This window comes from Cherax quadricarinatus, chromosome 46 (genome assembly GCF_038502225.1).
Source record: "Cherax quadricarinatus isolate ZL_2023a chromosome 46, ASM3850222v1, whole genome shotgun sequence".
Classification (NCBI taxonomy): Eukaryota; Metazoa; Arthropoda; class Malacostraca; order Decapoda; family Parastacidae; genus Cherax; species Cherax quadricarinatus.
Genome location: NC_091337.1, coordinates 8,680,325 through 8,697,546, shown reverse-complemented (window position 1 = coordinate 8,697,546; position 17,222 = coordinate 8,680,325). Strand labels below are relative to the sequence as shown.

Below are 17,222 nucleotides of genomic sequence, written 5' to 3'. Positions count from 1 at the left end.
TCAAGCCATTTCCAGTGCTAAAACCAATCAAAATCGTCTCTATTTCTGTAATATGTCTTCCATTCTATCAAATGAGACCAAGAAATCGCAAATACAACTATAAAAAACATACGAAAAAACACTGCAAAGTTGCTGTTTTAATCGAAAAATCATGATTTCATTTTTTTTCTCTCATTATACACAGTGTGCTGCAGGATCTGTTTTATGTGGTGCACACATACCACATAGATGTATTCTCTCATATCTAGGCCCAAATGTACCACTCACAGTTTATCAGAGTGAGCTGAGCTCATGGCGTAGATCTACGGTTTGGACCCTGAACGTAAAGCCGTAGATCTACGGGACGGACCCTGAAAGGGTTAATTTGGCTTTCCAAACAATTCCTTGAGAATGTCTTCACATAGTTGAAGTGTGAAGCATTATGTATTTGTTTAATAAAATCTATTGGTGTGGAATTCCTTGAGATTTATTTTAGGAACTCATTTTTACGTGTATCAGCAGTTCATAATCACCAGGTGATACTTTGAAATTCACCAATCTTGTCTGTACATCATTTATTGTGATCTATGTTTGAGGGGTTGATAATATTGTGCTTAGTGGAGGATGAAGGATTGTCAGCCACTACATGCAGTGATACAGTAGGCATAATCATCTGCTCTTGCCAAATATTTTTACCTGCTTTACACTGCCTCTCAGTTTTTTCTCATTTGTGAATGTTAATATTTTGGCCAGTAGTCCTTTGATGAAGTAGCCTTAGTTGCATAACACTTGTACATGATTATTTTATGGAATTGTGTAAACAGAGCTAGAATCCCTGTAGTTTCATCTGTTCTTGTTTTCAAGTCATTATCTGGGTATTCATAAGATCGAGGTACAGTACATAAGGACTTGTTTCATGAGCATGACTGTATTTACCAGCAGTCAGTTATAAGTTGAGAGCATTCTGGTACACAGACCCCACTTTGTTCCAAGGAGAAAGCCCATATTAGTCAGGCCCAAAGAACCTGTTTCCTATGAGTGGCACCAAATTGAACAAGCATTTGTGTAAATAAACTACGGTAAACCAGAGTACGTACATGGGCAGGCAAAGTATACTGAAAATAGCTCTGCATGCACTGTCTTCCCTTCCTCCCTCCCCTCTCTCCCTCCCATCATAACCCTATAGGGGTGAGCTGTTGTCATGCACACCAAGCCATTGCCAGAAAATCAGAGCTGTCTGTACAGGAACAAAATAGAATTTTTTGTGTTCCAAACTGAACTTTTTGAATCTCTACACATGGAGATTTTAGACTAATGGTACACTGAGGCAATGTTTTTATATATTATCAAGTGCAGAAATTAATATACTGTATCCCATAGTGGTCATTGGAAGTAGTGCTGACTTCCATAAAGTCCTGTTCCACTTTTGATACTTAGGACCAGAATACTTATATTACAGTGATTCTGCTAGCCATTGTGTTTCTTTTGACATCAGTTGGTTAAAGTTTATCCTCCAGGGTTGGATGGGAGGTTCCATACTAGATCAAGGGAATACTAAGCAAATAATTACAGTATGCTTGTCCAAGCTGTGGCCTGTAAATTTTATACTGTAAAGATGGAACTATTAATCCTGCCTCAGATGTGATGTGCACAGATTTCTGCAAAGGCATTTGGCAAATGCAATCATGGGGTGATTGCACACAGAATGAAGGCCAAAGGCATAATGGGGAAGGTTGGCAGGTGGATCTTCAAGTTTCTAACCCATAGAACACAGAGTAGCAGTAGAGATCAAAAACCACCCTCAGCAAGATAGAGGTCAGATCCCCAAGGCACTATCCTCTCACCTTTGCTGTTTCTTATCATGATAGCAGACATAAATATAAACACCCATCAGATTTGTATCATGGTTTGCAAATGACACTAAAATCAACATGAAGATCACTTCAGTAGGAATCACTGAAAAACTGCAGGAAGATAGTTACCAGGGTTTTCCAGTGGATAGTGGAGGGCAGTATGATACTCATTGGTGATAAGTTCCAGCAGGGACACAATAAGAGAACATTGTATCAACATCTGCATTCCCAGACTATGGAACATCTTACCAGAAGATATCAGAAAGACTTCTGGGACAAGTGTAGAAGGCTTCAAGAGGAAACTAGACAAGTATCTTCACCAGGTGCCAGATCAACCAGGTTGTGATGAATGTATGGACCTGCAGGCTGCCAGCAGCAACAGCCTGATTGACCAAGCAGGCACCAGATGAGGCTGGCCCAAGGCTGGGTTCTTTGAGTAGAAAACCTCTCAGCTTTGGTCAATCGGTTTATTATATTGGCATGCATTCATTAAGGTGGAAATCCTCTCAGTGTTAGTACCTATGATGCTAGTAGTGTGTATGTGTGTGGGGGGGGGGGATTCCCTGGCATTGGCAGCTTGTGACTCTGAAGTTTGTCATGGAGAGCATGAAAATTAAGGTTACATGACCTTTTTTCAAAACCATATGGTATCATTATGTCCCCAGTACAATAAGCTGCCTTTTTGGAACAACATACAAGACATGCAAGGCAAGTTAATAATCACATTTAATCTTGCAAAAGTTTCATTGTATTGTAACAAGCTCATTTCCTCAGATGAACATCCCATACTTTGGGATACGCTTATTACATAGATTAGATATTACAGTATATTACTAAGCAAAAATAGTCCCTACCCTTACTCCTTGAATTGGGTTAGAGAGTTACCAGCCGGAAAAAAATTGGGCATTCAAATACACAACCTGGGCCCTTAATCACGTGAAAAGTAGTATTCTGTCCTGGTCTAGTAATAAACTTATGGCATGTTATGGCCCAGAGCAGTATGAATAAATGGCCATTTAGAAAGTCACTAGACAAGATCAGTTGGATCTTTAAATCCTGACATAAGATTTCTCCACTGGTATGATTGACTAAAGATTGCTTGATGTTCTAAATCAGAGCTTTGTGATAATGTACACACATTCAGTGATCAGGACTTGTCAGGTCCTTCCACCAGGTTGCAAGGGCAGAAGAACCCTTGAACCAGTAACATGTCACACAGGATGCAGGGTTTTGCCCAGGATTTGAAATATCCTGTACGCTGCAGTATTTTAGCAATTTCCAAGAAAATGCCCGTCACAATTCCTGTCTTGAGTTCCACAATATCTTTGAGTTTCCTACATTACAGTATACAGCTGCTCCTGCTGTAAAATTGGGTGCGGTGGTAGGATTTCCTTAGTGACTCGTGGAACCTGAATTTAAGATAAAATTCTTTGATGTGTGAAAAATTTTCTGTGGTGGGATCCATGAACCATGGCATTCACTGCCTTCCCTTATTGGGTGCTGCATCTCAGGCCACACAGACCTATACACTTAGAACCTGCTCTGCTGGCAGCAAGGGTAACAAGTGAAAGTGAGTGATGGAAAATGGTAACTTGGTTGGACAAAAAAGTGATGAGTCCATTACTGGTATAATAAGAGGTTTGTCATTAAATTCTTATTCCATTAGTGGTTCATGACCTCACCCCAGAAAGTAGGTTTTCATACCTTGACACATTGGACGTGTAATATGCCTTGGCACTTCAAATCTATTGATACTTTTTCTTTAAAAAAATATTAGCATGTTAAACTGATGAATGTACAACATTTTTTTTTTTTTTTTTTTTTTTTCAACAAGTCGGCCGTCTCCCACCGAGGCAGGGTGACCCAAAAAAGAAAGAAAATCCCCAAAAAGAAAATACTTTCATCATCATTCAACACTTTCACCACACTCGCACATTATCACTGTTTTTGCAGAGGTGCTCAGAATACAACAGTCTAGAAGCATACACATATAAAGATACACAACATATCCCTCCAAACTGCCAATATCCCAAACCCCTCCTTTAAAGTGCAGGCATTGTACTTCCCATTTCCAGGACTCAAGTCCGACTATATGAAAATAACCGGTTTCCCTGAATCCCTTCACTAAATATTACCCTGCTCACACTCCAACAGATCGTCAGGTCCCAAGTACCATTCGTCTCCATTCACTCCTATCTAACACGCTCACGCACGCTTGCTGGAAGTCCAAGCCCCTTACCCACAAAACCTCCTTTACCCCCTCTCTCCAACCCTTTCGAGGACGACCCCTACCCCGCCTTCCTTCCCCTATAGATTTATATGCTTTCCATGTCATTCTACTTTGATCCATTCTCTCTAAATGACCAAACCACCTCAACAACCCCTCTTCTGCCCTCTGACTAATACTTTTATTAACTCCACACCTTCTCCTAATTTCCACACTCCGAATTTTCTGCATAATATTTACACCACACATTGCCCTTAAACAGGACATCTCCACTGCCTCCAACCGTCTCCTCGCTGCTGCATTTACCACCCAAGCTTCACACCCATATAAGAGTGTTGGTACTACTATACTTTCATACATTCCCTTCTTTGCCTCCATAGATAACGTTTTTTGACTCCACATATACCTCAACGCACCACTCACCTTTTTTCCCTCATCAATTCTATGATTAACCTCATCCTTCATAAATCCATCCGCCGACACGTCAACTCCCAAGTATCTGAAAACATTCACTTCTTCCATACTCCTCCTCCCCAATTTGATATCCAATTTTTCTTTATCTAAATCATTTGACACCCTCATCACCTTACTCTTTTCTATGTTCACTTTCAACTTTCTACCTTTACACACATTCCCAAACTCATCCACTAACCTTTGCAATTTTTCTTTAGAATCTCCCATAAGCACAGTATCATCAGCAAAAAGTAACTGTGTCAATTCCCATTTTGAATTTGATTCCCCATAATTTAATCCCACCCCTCTCCCAAACACCCTAGCATTTACTTCCTTAACAACCCCATCTATAAATATATTAAACAACCATGGTGACATTACACATCCCTGTCTAAGACCTACTTTTACCGGGAAATAGTCTCCCTCTCTTCTACACACCCTAACCTGAGCCTCACTATCTTCATAAAAACTCTTTACAGCATTTAATAACTTACCACCTATTCCATATACTTGCAACATCTGCCACATTGCTCCTCTATCCACTCTATCATATGCCTTTTCTAAATCCATAAATGCAATAAAAACTTCCCTACCTTTATCTAAATACTGTTCACATATATGCTTCAATGTAAACACTTGATCTACACATCCCCTACCCACTCTGAAACCTCCTTGCTCATCCGCAATCCTACATTCTGTCTTACCTCTAATTCTTTCAATTATAACCCTACCGTACACTTTTCCTGGTATACTCAGTAAGCTTATTCCTCTATAATTTTTACAGTCTCTTTTGTCCCCTTTCCCTTTATATAAAGGGACTATACATGCTCTCCGCCAATCCCTAGGTACCTTCCCCTCTTTCATACATTTATTGAACAAAAGTACCAACCACTCCAACACTATATCCCCCCCTGCTTTTAACATTTCTGTCATGATCCCATCAGTACCAGCTGCTTTACCCCCTTTCATTTTACGTAATGCCTCACGTACCTCCCCCACACTTACATTCTGCTCTTCTTCACTCCTAAAAGATGGTATACCTCCCTGACCAGTGCATGAAATTACTGCCTCTGTTTCTTCCTTAACATTTAAAAGTTCCTCAAAATATTCTCGCCATCTACCTAATACCTCCATCTCCCCATCTACTAACTCCCCTACTCTGTTTTTAACTGACAAATCCATATTTTCCCTTGGCTTTCTTAACTTGTTTAACTCACTCCAAAATTTTTTCTTATTTTCATTAAAATTTCTTGACAGTGCCTCTCCCACTCTATCATCTGCTCTCCTTTTGCACTCTCTCACCACTCTCTTTACCTTTCTTTTACTCTCCATATATTCTGCTCTTCTTATAACACTTCTGCTTTGTAAAAACCTCTCATAAGCTACCTTTTTCTCTTTTATCACACCCTTTACTTCATCATTCCACCAATCACTCCTCTTTCCTCCTGCACCCACCCTCCTATAACCACAAACTTCTGCCCCACATTCTAATACTGCATTTTTAAAACTATTCCAACCCTCTTCAACCCCCCCATTACTCATCTTTGCACTATCCCACCTTTCTGCTAATAGTCGCTTATATCTCGCCCGAACTTCCTCCTCCCTTAGTTTATACACTTTCACCTCCCTCTTACTTGTTGTTGCCACCTTCCTCTTTTCCCATCTACCTCTTACTCTAACTGTAGCTACAACTAAATAATGATCCGATATATCAGTTGCCCCTCTATAAACATGAATGTACAACATAGCTTAAACAATTTAATGCTTTTAAAAGTACTGTGCCTAATTCCATTTTATAAAACTGCTTCTCTCAAAACAGATTACAAGGGGAAATGGATTTATTTGTTTAATTATCGTTATCAAATAATGGATATCATGCCAACATTTGTCTACACCATAGATGTTAGTTATGAGTACAATTCAACATGAGTTGATTTTCTTAATATACATATAGATATCAAAAAAAAAGTTGCCAAGTTATATTAAATATGCCAGTGCATTTGCTATTCAGAATGCTTGTATTTATTGTATGGTATTTGTCAAGGGGATTTTCATGTACAGTAATTAAAATTTTTTTAAAATTTAGTTTTTTGTTCAGAGCATTGAGTTGTTGCTAATTCAGATCACAAAAAAATTACAGTATTTCAAATTAGTACGTACTTTGGGATTTTTTAATTAGGGGTTGCAGGACAGTGCAACAAGCAAATAAAGATCCTTGTTTACATGTAAATTTTTTAGTAAAGCGCTTTAAGGTCTTAATTTGGTAGTATGGGAAGAATTTTTCCATGCATTCTAACATGCAGATGTCTGTAGCTAATCATTAAACAGTACTCTTGTATATGTATGTAAGCTTAATTATATTTATTTTTCTTCTTAGAGAGGTTCCCCTGAAGATTCTTGCTCACAACAACCTCATTGGCCGTATCATTGGGAAAGGAGGAACTACTATCAAAAAAATTATGGATGATACTAGTACCAAGATTACTGTGTCAAGTATCAATGACATCAACAGCTTCAATTTAGAAAGAATCATAACTATAAAGGTGAAGAAGACACATTCTTATAGTCCTGTTTGTAATTTTTTTTTTTTTTAACAAGTCGGCCATCTCCCACTGTTTGTAAATACTGCACCATAATAATGATACAACTTCTAAATTCATTTTTAAAATTCATCAGAGTTGTCTACATAATTTTGTTAAGATGTCAATAGGATCATCACGAAACCTCCCCTTATTTTGCATGTACTGCATGTGAATGATAGTGCGAGAGAAAGAAAGTGGAAAGAAGGATGATGAAAGAAAGTTTTTATGCATAGGGCTGGGAGGACTGGGATTTGTTAGAGGAGAGAGGAACACGAGATGAGTCCACAAAGTGGATGAGGCAAATTGCAGATTAGGAGTGAGTAATGGAATGGGGATGGAGGGGATCATGACATGCTGAGGGCAGTTGGGGGTTATAGGTTACAAATAGTTAGCTCATATATTTAATACATATATTAAAGAAGGGAAGATATCTTCAGGATTAGCAGATGTACATTTTCTGTTGGTGGCTCTGGGAAATATTGCCCCCCCACAGCCTAGTTTTAGACTAGGCTTAGTTTGAATGGGAAAGGAAATATAGGAATAAGTACCTTTTAAAGAACAAATGAAAGTGAAGATAATTGCATACGAATGCAGAAGTTTGTTAGATAAAACTACAGATCAGTAGCAGTTACACTACATGAAAATATTTGAGAGGGTTATAAGAACGCAAATTACCTTCCTTACAAATCCATGAGCTCTATAATCCATTACAACATTGATTTAGAGCTGGAAGAGCTGCGATATTACAGTTAGTAAAAGTAAGAAGAAAATAAAATGCAGATGTGTGTATGTATGGGTTTTTGCAAGGACTTGAGTGTGGGGGAGGTGCGCGAGTTATTATATAGAATGAAAGGGGGTAAACCAGCTGGAGCTGATGGGATCATGTCAGAAATGTTTAAAGCAGGGGGAATGTAGTGTGGGAGTGGTTGGTATTTTTGTTCAATAAATGTATGAAAGAAGGGAAGGTACCTAGGGATTGGCAGTGTGTGTGTATAGCTCCTGTATATTAAGGGAAGGAGGACAAAAGAGATTGTAAAAATTATAGAGGAATAAGTTTACTGAGTTTAGGTAGTAGGTTGGTAAACAGCAACCGCCCAGGGAGGTACTACCGTCCTGCCAAGTGAGTGTAAGACAGAAGCCTGTAATTGTTTTACATGATGGTAGGATTGCTGGTGTCTTTTTTTTCTGTCTCATACACATGCAGGATTTCAGGTACGTCTTGCTACTTCTACTTACACTTAGGTCACACTACACATACATGTACAAGCATATATATATATACAAAACCCCTCTGGGTTTTCTTCTATTTTCTTTCTAGTTCTTGTTCTTGTTCTTGTTTATTTCCTCTTACCTCCATGGGGAAGTGGAACAGAATTCTTCCTCCGTAAGCCATGCATGTTGTAAGAGGCGACTAAAATGACGGGAGCAAGGGGCTAGTAACCCCTTCTCCTTTTTTTTTTTTTTTTTTTTTTTATTATCACACTGGCCGATTCCCACCAAGGCAGGGTGGCCCGAAAAAGAAAAACTTTCACCATCATTCACTCCATCACTGTCTTGCCAGAAGGGTGCTTTACACTACAGTTTTTAAACTGCAACATTAACACCCCTCCTTCAGAGTGCAGGCACTGTACTTCCCATCTCCAGGACTCAAGTCCGGCCTGCCGGTTTCCCTGAACCCCTTCATAAATGTTACTTTGCTCACACTCCAACAGCACATCAAGTATTAAAAACCATTTGTCTCCATTCCTTCCACTACAGACTGATACACTCCTGAAGTCATTCTGTTTCGCTCCATTCTCTCTACATGTCCAAACCACCTCAACAACCCTTCCTCAGCCCTCTGGACAACAGTTTTGGTAATCCCGCACCTCCTCCTAACTTCCAAACTACGAATTCTCTGCATTATATTCACATCACACATTGCCCTCAGACACGACATCTCCACTGCCTCCAGCCTTCTCCTCGCTGCAACATTCATCACCCATGCTTCACACCCATATAAGAGTGTTGGTAAAACTATACTCTCATACATTCCCCTCTTTGCCTCCAAGGACAAAGTTCTTTGTCTCCACAGACTCCTAAGTGCACCACTCACTCTTTTCCCCTCATCAATTCTATGATTCACCTCATCTTTCATAGACCCATCCGCTGACACGTCCACTCCCAAATATCTGAATACATTCACCTCCTCCATACTCTCTCCCTCCAATCTGATATTCAATCTTTCATCACCTAATCTTTTTGTTATCCTCATAACCTTACTCTTTCCTGTATTCACCTTTAATTTTCTTCTTTTGCACACCCTACCAAATTCATCCACCAATCTCTGCAACTTCTCTTCAGAATCTCCCAAGAGCACAGTGTCATCAGCAAAGAGCAGCTGTGACAACTCCCACTTTGTGTGTGATTCTTTATCTTTTAACTCCACGCCTCTTGCCAAGACCCTCGCATTTACTTCTCTTACAACCCCATCTATAAATATATTAAACAACCACGGTGACATCACACATCCTTGTCTAAGGCCTACTTTTACTGGGAAAAAATTTCCCTCTTTCCTACATACTCTAACTTGAGCCTCACTATCCTCGTAAAAACTCTTCACTGCTTTCAGTAACCTACCTCCTAAACCATACACTTGCAACATCTGCCACATTGCCCCCCTATCCACCCTGTCATATTTTTTTTTTTTTTTTTTCAACAAGTCGGCCGTCTCCCACCGAGGCAGGGTGACCCAAAAAAAAAAAAAGAAAGAAAATCCCCAAAAAGAAAATACTTTCATCATCATTCAACACTTTCACCACACTCACACATTATCACTGCTTTTGCAGAGGTGCTCAGAATGCAACAGTTTAGAAGCATATACGTATAGAGATACACAACATATCCCTCCAAACTGCCAATATCCCAAACCCCTCCTTTAAAGTGCAGGCATTGTACTTCCCATTTCCAGGACTCAAGTCCGACTATATGAAAATAACCGGTTTCCCTGAATCCCTTCACTAAATATTACCCTGCTCACACTCCAACAGATCGTCAGGTCCCAAGTATCATTCGTCTCCATTCACTCCTATCTAACACGCTCATGCACGCTTGCTGGAAGTCCAAGCCCCTCACCCACAAAACCTCCTTTACCCCCTCTTTCCAACCCTTTCGAGGACGACCCCTACCCCTCTTTCCTTCCCCTATAGATTTATATGCTTTCCATGTCATTCTACTTTGATCCATTCTCTCTAAATGACCAAACCACCTCAACAACCCCTCTTCTGCCCTCTGACTAATGCTTTTATTAACTCCACACCTTCTCCTAATTTCCACACTCCGAATTTTCTGCATAATATTTACACCACACATTGCCCTTAGACAGGACATCTCCACTGCCTCCAACCGTCTCCTCGCTGCTGCATTTACCACCCAAGCTTCACATCCATATAAGAGTGTTGGTACTACTATACTTTCATACATTCCCTTCTTTGCCTCCATTGATAACGTTTTTTGACTCCACATATACATCAACGCACCACTCACCTTTTTTCCCTCATCAATTCTATGATTAACCTCATCCTTCATAAATCCATCCGCCGACACGTCAACTCCCAAGTATCTGAAAACATTCACTTCTTCCATACTCCTCTTCCCCAATTTGATATCCAATTTTTCTTTATCTAAATCATTTGATACCCTCATCACCTTACTCTTTTCTATGTTCACTTTCAACTTTCTACCTTTACACACATTCCCAAACTCATCCACTAACCTTTGTAATTTTTCTTTAGAATCTCCCATAAGCACAGTATCATCAGCAAAAAGTAACTGTGTCAATTCCCATTTTGAATTTGATTCCCCATAATTTAATCCCACCCCTCTCCCGAACACCCTAGCATTTACTTCTTTTACAACCCCATCTATAAATATATTAAACAACCATGGTGACATTACACATCCCTGTCTAAGACCTACTTTTACCAGGAAGTATTCTCCCTCTCTTCTACACACCCTAACCTGAGCCTCACTATCCTCATAAAAGCTCTTTACAGCATTTAGTAACTTACCACCTATTCCATATACTTGCAACATCTGCCACATTGCTCCTCTATCCACTCTATCATATGCCTTTTCTAAATCCATAAATGCAATAAAAACTTCCCTACCTTTATCTAAATACTGTTCACATATATGCTTCAATGTAAACACTTGATCTACACATCCCCTACCCACTCTGAAGCCTCCTTGCTCGTCCGCAATTCTACATTCTGTCTTACCTCTAATTCTTTCAATTATAACCCTACCGTATACTTTTCCTGGTATACTCAGTAAACTTATTCCTCTATAATTTTTACAATCTCTTTTGTCCCCTTTCCCTTTATATAAAGGGACTATACATGCTCTCTGCCAATCCCTAGGTACCTTCCCCTCTTTCATACATTTATTAAACAAAAGTACCAACCACTCCAACACTATATCCCCCCCTGCTTTTAACATTTCTGTCATGATCCCATCAGTTCCAGCTGCTTTACCCCCTTTCATTCTACGTAATGCCTCACGTACCTCCACCACACTTACATTCTGCTCTTCTTCACTCCTAAAAGATGGTATACCTCCCTGGCCAGTGCATGAAATTACCGCCTCCCTTTCTTCCTTAACATTTAAAAGTTCCTCAAAATATTCTCGCCATCTACCTAATACCTCCCTCTCCCCATCTACTAACTCCCCTACTCTGTTTTTAACTGACAAATCCATACTTTCCCTAGGCTTTCTTAACTTGTTTAACTCACTCCAAAATTTTTTTTTTATTTTCATTAAAATTTCTTGACAGTGCCTCTCCCACTCTTTCATCTGCTCTCCTTTTGCACTCTCTCACCACTCTCTTCACCTTTCTTTTACTCTCCATATACTCTGCTCTTCTTATAACACTTCTGCTTTGTAAAAACCTCTCGTAAGCTACCTTTTTCTCTTTTATCACACCCTTTACTTCATCATTCCACCAATCACTCCTCTTTCCTCCTGCCCCCACCCTCCTATAACCACAAACTTCTGCCCCACATTCTAATACTGCATTTTTAAAACTATTCCAACCCTCTTCAACCCCCCCACTACTCATCTTTGCACTAGCCCACCTTTCTGCCAATAGTCGCTTATATCTCGCCCGAACTTCCTCCTCCCTTAGTTTATACACTTTCACCTCCCTCTTACTTGTTGTTGCCACCCTGTCATATGCCTTTTCCAAATCCATAAATGCCACAAAGACCTCTTTAGCCTTATCTAAATACTGTTCACTTATATGTTTCACTGTAAACACCTGGTCCACACACCCCCTACCTTTCCTAAAGCCTCTTTGTTCATCTGCTATCCTATTCTCCGTCTTACTCTTAATTCTTTCAATAATAACTCTACCATACAATTTACCAGGTATACTCAGCAGACTTATCCCCCTATAATTTTTGCACTCTCTTTTATCCCCTTTGCCTTTATACAAAGGAACTATGCATGCTCTCTGCCAATCCCTAGGTACCTTACCCTCTTCCATACATTTATTAAATAATTGCACCAACCACTCCAAAACTATATCCCCACCTGCTTTTAACATTTCTATCTTTATCCCATCAATCCCGGCTGCCTTACCCCCTTTCATTTTACCTACTGCCTCACGAACTTCCCCCACACTCACAACTGGCTCTTCCTCACTCCTACAAGATGTTATTCCTCCTTGTCCTATACACGAAATCACAGCTTCCCTATCTTCATCAACATTTAACAATTCCTCAAAATATTCCCTCCATCTTCCCAATACCTCTAACTCGCCATTTAATAACTCTCCTCTCCTATTTTTAACTGACAAATCCGTTTGTTCTCTAGGCTTTGGGGGTTGTAAAAGAAGTAAATGCTAGGGTAATGGGAAGAGGGGTGGGATTAAATTATGGGGAATCAAATACAAAATGGGAATTGACGCAGTTGCTTTTTGCTGATGATAGTGCTTATGGGAGATTCTAAATGCTAGGGTGTTGGGAAGAGGGGTGGGATTAAATTATGGGGAATCAAATACAAAATGGGAATTGACACAGTTGCTTTTTGCTGATGATACAGTGCTTATGGGAGATTCTAAAGAAAAATTGCAAGGGTTAGTGGATGAGTTTGGGAGTGTGTGTAAAGGTAGAAAGTTAAAAGTGAACATAGAAAAGAGTAAGGTGATGAGGGTATCAAATGATTTAGATAAAGAAAAATTGGATATCAAGTTGGGGAAGAGGAGTATGGAAGAAGTGAATGTTTTCAGATACTTGGTAGTTGACGTGTCAGTGGATGGATTTATGAAGGATGAGGTTAATCATAGAATTGATGAGGGAAAAAAGGCGAGTGGTGCGTTGAGGTATATGTGGAGACAAAAAATGTTATCTATGGAGGCAAAGAAGGGAATGTATGAAAGTATAGTAGTACCATCACTCTTATATGGGTGTGAAGCTTGGGTTGTGAATACAGCAGCAAGGAGGAGGCAGTTGGAGGCAGTAGAGATGTCCTGTCTAAGGGCAATATATGGTGTAAATATGCAGAAAATTCAGAGTCTGGAAATTAGGAGAAGGTGTGGAGTTAATAAAAGTATTAGTCAGAGGGCTGAAGAGGGGTTGTTGAGGTTGTTTGGTCATTTAGAGAGAATGGATCAAAGTAGAATGACATGGAGAGCATTTAAATCTGTAGGGGAAGGAAGGTGGGGTAGGGGTCGTCCTCAAAAAGGTTGGAAGGAAGGGGTAAGGGAGGTTTTGTGGGCGAGGGGCTTGAGCTTCCAGCAGGCGTGCATGAGCGTGTTTGATAGGAGTAAATGGAGACGAATGGTATTTGGGACCTGACGATCCGTTGGAGTGTAATCAGGGTAATATTTAGTGAAGGGATTCAGGGAAACCGGTTATTTTTATATAGCCAGACTTGAGTCCTGGAAATGGGAAGTACAATGCCTGCACTCTAAAGGAGGGGTTTTGGGATATTAGCAGTTTGGAGGGATATGTTGTGTATCTTTATACGTATATGCTTCTAAACTCTTGTGTTCTGAGCACCTCTTCAAAAACAGTGATTATGTGTGAGTGAGGTGAAAGTGTTGAATGATGAAAGTATTTTCTTTTTGGGGATTATCTTTTTTTTTGGGTCACCCTGCCTTGGTGGGAGACGGCCGCCTTGTTAAAAAATAAAACATTTTTTTTAGGGAAACCAGTTAGCTGGAAATGGGAAGTAGTACAATGCCTGCACTTTAAAGGAGGGGTTCGGAATATTGGCGGTTTGGAGTAACTATCTGAACTGTCGTATATGGGCGCGTCGGTAAAGACAGTGATTATGTATGAGTGATGGTGAAAATCTGTAGGGGAAGGAAGGTGGGGTAGGGATCGTCCTCAAAAAGGTTGGAAGGAAGGGGAGGTCTGGTCACAGACCGGGCCGCGGGGGTGAAAATCTGTAGGGGAAGGAAGGTGGGGTAGGAGTCGTCCTCAAAAAGGTTGGAAGGAAGGGGAGGCCTGGTCACAGACCGGGCCGCGGGGGCGTTGACCCCCGAAACTCTCTCCAGGTAAACTCTCTCCAGGTAATAATAAAAGTTTGTTTTTCTTTTGGGTCACCCTGCCTTGGTTGGAAACGGCCAACATGTTAAAAAAAAAAAAATAATGTATTTGTCTACGGATAGAGAAATGTATTTTCATGTTTCTACCAAAGATTTATAGTATACCAAACAAAATTCAGCACATTTCTGGCTACTACTGTTTCTCATTCTTGTAGCAAAGAGATAAAAATCATTAATTTTAGCTTTGCATCATCCTTTATAGATGATACCAAAATAAGTTTGAATGTTCCCACAGTAGAAGACAAATATTAAAGACAGATATCAGTGAAGTCATACAGTAGGCTGAGGAAAAGGAAAATAGCATGTTCAGAGGTGACAAGATCCAACTGCTTAGATCCAGACAGAATGAAGTTTTAAAAGTGCAGGCATATGTCCCATAGAACCAAGGAAACATGTAAAGAACTATAATTGTCTGATGATAGTACATTAAGAAAAAAAAAAAAAAGAAAAATGGCAGGTAGGATTATGATCTTCAAATTACTCTCTCTCTCTCACATTTAGAATATTATTCTGTGCTCAAAGCAAGTGTAGAGAAGTGGTTTTCTGCAGTTTGACATTCTTTTAGAGTATATGCACTTTGTTCCATTTATGAAGATATTCAGAAAACTGCTTAGCCATACTTGAGTTCTGAAGGTAGGAAACACAGTGCCTGGTATCTGTCCACTTCTGGAAAGGAAGCTTTGTATTCCCTTAAGAAAATATATTTTTTTTATTTATTATTATCACACTTGTCAATTCCCACCAAGGCAGGGTGGCCCGAAAAAGAAAAACTTTCACCATCATTCACTCCATCACTGTCTTGCCAGAAGGGTGCTTTACACTACAGTTTTTAAACTGCAACATTAACACCCCTCCTTCAGAGTGCAGGCACTGTACTTCCCATCTCCAGGACTCGAGTCCGGCCTGCCGGTTTCCCTGAACCCCTTCATAAATGTTACTTTGCTCACACTCCAACAGCACGTCAAGTATTAAAAACCATTTGTCTCCATTCACTCCTACCAAACAGGCTCACGCATGCCTGCTGGAAGTTCAAGCCCCTCGCACACAAAACCTCCTTTACCCCCTCCCTCCAACCTTTCCTAGGCCGACCCCTACCCCGCCTTCCTTCCACTACAGACTGATACACTCTTGAAGTTATTCTGCTTCGCTCCATTCTCTCCACATGTCCGAACCACCTCAACAACCCTTCCTCAGCCCTCTGGACAACAGTTTTGGTAATCCCGCACCTCCTCCTAACTTCCAAACTACGAATTCTCTGCATTATATTCACACCACACATTGCCCTCAGACATGACATCTCCACTGCCTCTAGCCTTCTCCTCGCTGCAACATTCATCACCCATGCTTCACACCCATATAAGAGCGTTGGTAAAACTATACTCTCATACATTCCCCTCTTTGACTCCAAGGACAAAGTTCTTTGTCTCCACAGACTCCTAAGTGCACCACTCACCCTTTTCCCCTCATCAATTCTATGATTCACCTCATCTTTCATAGACCCATCCGCTGACACATCCACTCCCAAATATCTGAATACATTCACCTCCTCTATACTCTCTCCCTCCAATCTGATATCCAATCTTTCATCACCTAATCTTTTTGTTATCCTCATAACCTTACTCTTTCCTGTATTCACTTTCAATTTTCTTCTTTTGCACACCCTTCCAAATTCATCCACCAATCTCTGCAACTTCTCTTCAGAATCTCCCAAGAGCACAGTGTCATCAGCAAAGAGCAACTGTGACAACTCCCACTTTATGTGTGATTCTTTATCTTTTAACTCCACGCCTCTTGCCAAGACCCTCGCATTTACTTCTCTTACAACCCCATCTATAAATATATTAAACAACCACGGTGACATCACACATCCTTGTCTAGGCCTACTTTTACTGGGAAATAATTTCCCTCTTTCCTACATACTCTAACTTGAGCCTCACTATCCTCGTAAAAACTCTTCACTGCTTTCAGTGACCTACCTCCTACACCATACACCTGCAACATCTGCCACATTGCCCCCCTATCCACCCTGTCATACGCCTTTTCCAAATCCATAAATGCCACAAAGACCTCTTAGCCTTATCTAAATACTGTTCACTTGTATGTTTCACTGTAAACACCTGGTCCACACACCCCCTACCTTTCCTAAAGCCTCCTTGTTCATCTGCTATCCTATTCTCCATCTTACTCTTAATTCTTTCAATAATAACTCTACCATACACTTTGCCAGGTATACTCAACAGACTTTTTTTTTTTTATTATCACACTGGCCGATTCCCAGCAAGGCAGGGTGGCCCGAAAAAGAAAAACTTTCACCATCATTCACTCCATCACTGTCTTGCCAGAAGGGTGCTTTACACTACAGTTTTTAAACTGCAACATTAACACCCCTCCTTCAGAGTGCAGGCTCTGTACTTCCCATCTCCAGGACTCAAGTCCAGCCTGCCGGTTTCCCTGAACCCCTTCATAAATGTTACTTTGCTCACACTCCAACAGCACGTCAAGTATTAAAAACCATTTGTCTCCATTCACTCCTATCA

The 17,222-nt window shown here is 40.3% G+C and overlaps 1 protein-coding gene across 4 annotated transcripts in view; it reads left to right on the top strand.

Moving 5' to 3' along the window:
- Positions 1-17,222, top strand: part of Imp (IGF-II mRNA-binding protein) — a 549,054-nt gene that overhangs the window by 505,923 nt on the left and 25,909 nt on the right. For all 4 annotated transcript variants that reach the window (XM_053788033.2, XM_053788032.2, XM_053788034.2 and 1 more), the window contains one exon: positions 6,890-7,055. In XM_053788033.2, coding sequence (XP_053644008.1) covers positions 6,890-7,055 — 166 coding nt within the window. The remainder of the gene's footprint in view (positions 1-6,889; positions 7,056-17,222) is intronic.